Below are 8,105 nucleotides of genomic sequence, written 5' to 3'. Positions count from 1 at the left end.
ACCATATTAGAATTCAACTTTCAAAATGAACCAAACAAAATTGAAGAGGAAATAATTAACAGACAAACAGCCAATAATATTATCCAATGTCTAGTTAAGAGATGCAAAATAATCATGCAAGGAGTAGGTTGAACAAAGCTGTAGTAATCTCCTAGGGCCCAAAATTTCTGGAGTCTTTCTCCTGAATAAAGCAGCAATTGGAGTGAACCACAAATATTATTCTTGCCATTCTAGGCCTTTTGGGCATGAGATTTTGAGCAGCCAATAATAATCAGTAGTGTCATTTTGTGGAGAAAGAATTGGCCTAGAGCTAGACTTTGCAAAAACCTTACCCAAAACCGTGGTACCCAAAAGATATGGGTAACTGGTGCATGATATATTACCTTATATTAGCTGGCTAAATATACCCAATGCAAATGTATTTCTATCTTCAGGACAGAGGAATTAATTCCTACTAGCGAAAAAAGATCTTATATACAACAAGAACTTACAATTTACTTTTGGCTTTTGCCTTATTTGAGTTCAACCCTTGTGATTTTCTGCTGCTATATAGTGAMATTAATCTTGCATTTCACATTCAGTATATTTTGGTTTAGAATGGGGTAGTCTATGGAGCTAACAGTTGCATTTCACAGAGTTTATGTTCATGGTGGCATTTCATCGAACAGTTGGGGGGCATCATCAACCTCGGTAATATTATAAACAATGAGCAACAAATCAAACCCCAGGCATAAAGCAAATACCAATGAGAAACCAAGATAGACACATTAGCATATTGAACTAATCATCTAACTATCAAAACTCAACAAGACAAGTAGATAACATCTTCGATCTACAAAAGAGTGAAAGACATAAACATTCTGTCATAAGAATTTAGAAACTTACCAGAAGTCTAAATGGGTTGCTTTCAACTAAGAGAGCTCAACACTTTGATCAAGAGACAGGAGAGAGTGAGAGAGTAGCAGTTTGATTTCGAGACAAACTCGTCGTTGATGCAGAGTTGGAGAGCAAGTTCAAATTGTGAAGGTGAAACGAGGTAGGGCAGCGTAGTAGGCGATGGAGGCGATGGAGGAAGCGATTGGAAGTCGCCGTCGATTGGAACTCGCCGGCGATTGGAACTCGCCGGCCGTCGACAAGAGGAAGCGATCGAGACAAACTCGTCGGCGATTGGAAGCGATCGAGACAAACTATCGGGGAAGGGTTGTTCTTCTTGCAGCCGGGTGTGGGGAAAGGGTAATGAAGGAAATAGGTTGTGTTCCACTTAGTTCCAGGGGGGTGGGATGGAACACGCGTGTCCAATGTTTAGCCAAGTTAGTTCCACTTAGTCCAATATTAGGCCACACCAAACACAGGACAAATGTGTTCTGTCCTGTCCTGTTCCACCCTGTCCAGCGTACCAAACGCACCCTAAGTGTCTCTTTTTCATTATGGACATTTATTGTGGGACAAAAGGAGTAGTATCTTTTTGTTGCAATTAGGGGTGTAATCGAGTTGAGTAGTAGGTTATTCGAGCTCGGCTAAGAAAAATACTAGGCTCGAGCTTGAATATTTTTTGAGTTCTTGAGCTCGATGCTCGTTTATAGGCTCGAACTCGCGAGCAATTAACGTGTTTATTGGCTCAAAGTTGGTATTTTCTATATTTTTATTGTATGATTTATGAGCATATGATCATGTTTGGCTTGAAAAAGTATATGCTTGAATGGCTCAACTCGACTCGAAAAATTTAAACGAGCCAAGCCCAACATTAGTGTTATGAAGCTCGGCTCGTTAAGTTAAGCGTGTTCTATTTTGTGTTCGAGATTGGCTTGAGCTAGAGATAAACGAGCTCGTGCTCGAGTAGCTCGTTAAAAGCTCAACTTATTTACACCCATAGTTGCAATACCGACAAGTTTATTGTTTTCAAGAATCAGGCTGGCCAATTAAACTCTTCTAATTGTTTAGGTTGTAAATTACGATTTTCTTCCCTGTCGTTAATAATTTCTATTTATGTCTCAGTGGTTTAGAAATTGCGATTTTCGTCTCTGTAGTTTGTAACTTCTTGTTATTTTTGTTCCTGGACCAATTCCTACCTTCAAAGTACAAGGGACCAAAACAATAAAGAATTGTAAACCACAGGGACCGAAATAACAACAAATTGTAAATCATTAGAATGAAAATAACAATGAATTATAAACCATAGGAACGGAAAGCGCAATTTGTAGCAAACCACATGGGCTAAAAACGTAATTTACTCGTTGGTTAGTAACACGTGCATTTCTTTTCCATTGTAGTCACTGCTCTGTGATCCAAACCCGAACTCACCAGCCAACTCCGAAGCAGCACGTTTATTTAGTGAAAATAAGCGTGAATACAACAGAAAAGTGCGTGAGGTCGTTGAGCAGAGCTGGACCGCCGACTAAGAGTCAACTTGCTGGCGGTTGCATCATAGATGCCGACTGGTTGCAACGCTAGCCGGGATCATAAGACCTCGGTTTCAGCGGCTTCTCTCTGAGTAATGTCATGTGGTATGTATCTCTATAACATATGCTTTTAGTAATAATTGAAACCAATTTTTATTTGCATTTTGTAGGGATTTTAAGCTTATTTTTTTTTATCTGTGTTCTGTTGCTTGCATTTTATAACTTTGTTGTACATAATGAGTTCTTGTAATATATATTGATCTGAAATTTCTCTTTTTCTTTTTCCTGTTGCAACTCGGCTCAAAAAAATTATACCAGGCTCGAGCTTGACTCGAGCTCGGATAACTTCTTCAATGTAGGTCTCGAGCTTGTGCTCGAATATTTTGAGTTATCGAGCTCGTACTCACAATCGATTACCTTGTTTATTGGCTCGGGGTTTAGGATTTTTATATTTTCATTGTATTGTTTATGAACATATGAGCATGTTTGGCTTGAAAAAGTATATGCTCAATGGCTCGGCTTGGCTTGACTCGAAAAATTTGATCGAGCTTTTGAACTAGCAGAGTCGAACATTGGTTTTGTTCGAGATCGACTTGAGCTCGAGAATTATTAATTTAAACAAGTTCTATTTGAAGCTCGAGTCACTAATCCACTAAGTGTTTGGGCCAACTTCTGCACTTTGACCAATCCCATAGGACTATGAAGCTAACGACTAGGAAAATCTCTAGTGGTCTGAAGGAGACTTATATCGACAATTTATGGGGAGAAGCCCAAGATCTTGTTTACACATGTCCAATTGTGACCGACTACAAATTAATTAGACGAATAATCTTTTGACAATTATTTTAAGGGATATGTTATATGCATCACTCCTCCCTTTTTTTTATTAACCTGGATATCCAACCCGTTATGTGAACCGACTAATCTCAAACTAATCACCTGCTTTGCAGGTAGTCCAGAGTCACCTCATTTGAAACTCTATGGCCATAAGGGGATTTTTATTCCTCCTTGGATTTGAATCTGGGACCTTAAGATACTTTTGATATTTGGAGCTCAAACTCAAACCAATCAGGCACTACATTTGTGGTTTGCATCCTCTGTTATGTCATAATCAAGGGAAAGTAAAAAGCAAGTCTTGATGTTGATGTGTGTGAGGAGAAAATTAGTAGTAGATAGAGGTGCATTTAGCCATGGCAGGCCTCGTGCCGTATAAAACTTTAACTTTGACTAATTCCATGGGACTCTGCAAATCTAGTGCTCCTAAGGAGAATCGAACCGATGATCTGTGGGAGAAGCCTCCAATGTCTGGTCTTTTATATACACATGTCCAAATGTGAGGATTGCAGATTGGGGTTATTTAGGAGAATGATCTTCTAACAACTATTTTTCAAAATGCATGATTTTCTAACAGATTTTAAGGCATTTTTGTGACCGGAATAGACAATTGAGTTGTTAGATAGAAACGATCTTAAGTTTTCTTTTTGAGCACGGGTTTTGGCAATAAAATAAAATAAAATGGACTCAAGTAGGGTTTTCTGTAACGTATTAATAAGCTATACCCATGCTACGGGTTGTTTCATGCCATTATTAAACTCGAACACTCAAGAAATTCGTTGGGCAGGCGGATTCACATCTCTTACAACAGACACAATCCTTTGAAACTTTTTACACCAACCTTTCACAAAATTCCCAACGGGCATATAAATCATGTTATACTGTTGGCAGCATGCTTAACACATGCAAGTCAGACGAGAAGTGGTGTTTTCAGTGACGGACGGGTGAGTAAAGCGTAAAAAGTTTTTTTTATGAAGTCTATCAAAAAATTATATTCCTAAATAACCCCTTGTGACTTGGACTTTTCCAAGAGGTGAAGTAAGGGTGTGGGGTGGTTCAATATTTGGGACCCTTTTGTTGGCAGGGTGAAACCAGGGCCTTGAGCCCTTGCCCACTAGCTTCTAGTGTCATTTATGATCCTACTATAGGAGTCATGGACCACCCCCCACCTCCTTTTGTCTATAAAATAAAGCAAAACATGTTATGAGTGATTATCCTATCAAGATGTTATTTTATGGTACTAAAATAACTGTCTATAATCATAAGGGTGGTGTCTGATTGGTTTGAGCTTGACTTCAAAGGTCAAAAGTATAAGAAGGTCTTAGGTTCAAATCCAATGAGGAATAAAAATCCCCTTGTGGCCACGGAGGTTCAAATGCGGTGACTTCGGACTATCTACAAAGCAGGTTATCGCCATGGGATTAGTCGGCTCGCATAACGAGTTGGATATCCAGTTAATCAAAAAAAAAATTGTCTACATTTTTATTTTAGGGGTTGTTTAGATGGTTTTACATTGGGCTTGTTTGTTAGAAGCTTGATGGGACTCATAGTTTATTTGGTCAGGTATACATGACTGTTTGGTAGTGGCTTAATGATATTGAAAGTGGCTTATTTGGTAAGCTTTTAGTGGAGAGTTTCATGCAAAAAACCAAGTGGTTGCCAAGCTACCCTCAATTAAAAAACACGCACCTTCCATCCATAAAAAACCCTCACAAACAAAAATCTTTGCAGTCTATACAAAGATATTAATCAACACATAGAGTTTTATCCATACATGACATAATGGACAACCAAACAGCCCTTAAGTCCTGTATGGATAAGGCTGCATGTCTGGGTTAATCTGTCTGTATAAATGGTATTTTTTAAGGTTTTTGCATAGACGGAAGAAATGTGTTTTTTAATTGGGAGTGACGGGTTTGGTAAAAACTTGGTTTTCTACAATTTGTATTCAGTTCACAATCTGATTTATGATCAAACTGGTTTAATTGTGGTTACGTTTTATGGGTTTCGTTTCGTTTTCCAATACAGATGAAATGCAAGTGTTAACCTAACAGCCATTGTATTTATTTGGGAAATATTCCCAATTATGCCAAATTATAAATTTAAAAAGTCAATTAAAATAAAAGGTATTGTAATTGAAGCTACATTTGACCCTTCAACCAATCTCTAATCATATGTGAATCATTTAATAGTTGTTTTATGAGTTGCATTAATAAACAACCTCTTCATGATGAAGACCCATTACCATTCATCACCATGTCATTGTCATGACCATGACCCATAATTACTATTTTGTAAACTATTTAGGTAAAAAATTGAGAATCTCTTCAATTTCGTTGGATTTGTACAAGACACCTGGCGTGCTTGGTTTGACCCGACTTGCCTAGGCGTTCTTGATAGCGTCGTGCGGACACAAGGCACCAGACGTGTTTGGCCTGACCTGGTTTGCCTAGGCGTTTTTTGATAGCGTCATACAGGCACAAGGCACCGGACGTGCTTGGCTTGGTCCGACTCGGCTTGCCTACACGTTCTTGATAGCGTTGTGTGGGCACAAGGCACCAGACGTGCTTGTCTTGTCCCGACTTGCCTAGCCGTTCTTGATAGTGTTGTGCGGGCACAAGGCACAGGGCGTGCTTGTCTTGGCCCAACTTGCCTAGTCATTCTTGATAGTGTCATACAAGAACAAGGCACCGGGCGTGCTTGGCTTGACCCGACTTGCCTTGAATTATTATTTTATACTGCTAAAAAATTAAAAGATTCAAGATTTTGGGTTTATAAATGTCTCAATTAAATGCATTTAAGTATCTTTTTTTGTAATTTTTGTTATATAAATTAAAAACGGAGTTAAATCTTTGAAAATGTGGATTGTAATAATTTTCTCGTGATCCCGTGTTTTCAAAAAAATAATAAAAATAAAATCAAAATAATTTAGTATAAATATTTATTTGCAAACATAAATTTTTAACATTTTTAATAACAAAATGTTTCCATTATCCCTTTATGATTAAATTTACATCATAATAGAGGTGTTTACTGGTTGAAATTTGCAATAGATTTATTTGGATCGGATCATCATTAGATGTCAGATTTTGCCTGTTGATCCAATCTGATTAACATTGGACAATATTCAATCCAACCCAATGAATGATTGGATTTGATTGATCCACCATTTCAACAAATTATTATTAGGGGGCGTTTGGTTTGACGGAATGGTTTTCAGGGTTTTTGGATTTCGTGGAAGGATTTGGAATCTTTAGTGTGTTTGTTTTGTAGGATTTGAAATTGTATTAAATTTCATTCTTTATGAATAATCTGTAACAACAAATTATAAATAGTTATAAAACAATTAAATTGTTTTTTATTTAATTGATTATTAGAAAACAAATGTTTTTTACATTTTTTTGAACATCATTATATAAAAATCCTACGAAATCCCGTGAAATCCCAACTGCCCCGGTTGGATTTCAAAATTCTATGTTTGATTGATTTCAAATCCAAACAATTATACAAATCAAACACGGGATTTGAATGAATTTGAAATCCCAAAATCCTTTCCATTCCTATAAACCAAACGGACCCTTATATTGTTCTAGTTCTTTTAGAAAACCACTATATACAAATTTCAACTAAAAACATCATAAAATACTCTTAGGGGCTGTTTACCAAACACTTACCCGGTAAGTGATTACCGGTAAAATATAACACTATTACTTATTTACCGAGTAAGATTTTAGTCCACAAAAACGACATCGTATGCAACAATTTACTCGGTAAGCGCTTACCGTGGTAAGAGTCGTCGTTCTTACTTACCGGATAAGACTCTTGGTCCTTGTCTCGCTCTTACCAGGTAAGATTCTTGGTTCATACCATATTAATTTAGTAAGAGAATATGACTTGGTAAACGCTTACCCGAATAACTGTTTGGTAAACGGCCCCTTAGTTACATTATTTATTAATCATATGATATTCAAGAACTAACCGATCCAATTTGGATGTTGCAATTTTGAATTCGATTCAACCCAATTATAATAAGTTGGTTTTATTGGATGACTTTCTACACACGTTAACAACTGCTATGTCTGTGTCTATAGAGGTGTTTCATTTACAAACCTAACCATTAGTATAAACCATACAAACCGATCTCAACCGTTCATCTAGTGTAATAAATATATGGTTCAATAAATATCTTGATTGTTTCATAGTTGAATATAATAAATAAATTCTGATAAAATTTCACAAATATTCAAATTATAATAAATAAATTCTAATCATTTCTATAAATATCTCAACTAATTAGTTTGTACTATTGGTTGAGTTTGTAAGATTTCTCCTATATATATATAGACGAAAGATCGTATGAGAATGAGAGTTATAATGAGACGTTTAAGAAGAATTTGGACCATTGATCACTTTTAATCATGAAAAACCCACAAATTACGTTTTGAAAAAGAATTGATCTAGTGTATCTCATTAGTGTTGATCTAATGTTTTTCTTCAATTAAGATTGATGTAAGGATGAAGACCACTTCTTACCATTCTCACTATAATTTCCATTCGTACCAGAATCCAAACACACACACATATATATATATATATATATATATATACATACATACACATACATATATAGATTAGATTTCAAATACAACCATGTTCATTTGTACAATCAATGCAACATAATTAATTGAGATATTTATGGAAATGATGAGAGTTCATTTACTATGATTTGAATATTTATGAAAGATGACTAGAGTTCATTAATTATGATCAATACTTTATATTAGGAAACAATTAAAACTTATATGAAATCACATATTGATCAAATTAAATGGACGGTTGAGATTGAGTTATATTGGTTGTACAAATGTAAAG

At 36.1% G+C, this 8,105-nt stretch overlaps 1 protein-coding gene across 1 annotated transcript in view; it reads left to right on the top strand.

The window, feature by feature from the left end:
• LOC112513200 (ubiquitin-conjugating enzyme E2 2) overlaps nucleotides 1–2,679 on the top strand; it is a 15,275-nt gene extending 12,596 nt beyond the window's left edge. Inside the window, exon 6 of the mRNA XM_025119382.1 lies at nucleotides 2,271–2,679. Within this exon, the coding sequence (XP_024975150.1) occupies nucleotides 2,271–2,399 (129 nt within the window). The 3' untranslated portion in view covers nucleotides 2,400–2,679. The remainder of the gene's footprint in view (nucleotides 1–2,270) is intronic.
• Nucleotides 2,680–8,105: the final 5,426 nt, after the last annotated feature.

This window comes from Cynara cardunculus, assembly GCF_001531365.2.
Source record: "Cynara cardunculus var. scolymus isolate 2C chromosome LG 5, CcrdV1, whole genome shotgun sequence".
Classification (NCBI taxonomy): Eukaryota; Viridiplantae; Streptophyta; class Magnoliopsida; order Asterales; family Asteraceae; genus Cynara; species Cynara cardunculus.
This window is presented reverse-complemented; position numbering and strand designations above follow the sequence as displayed.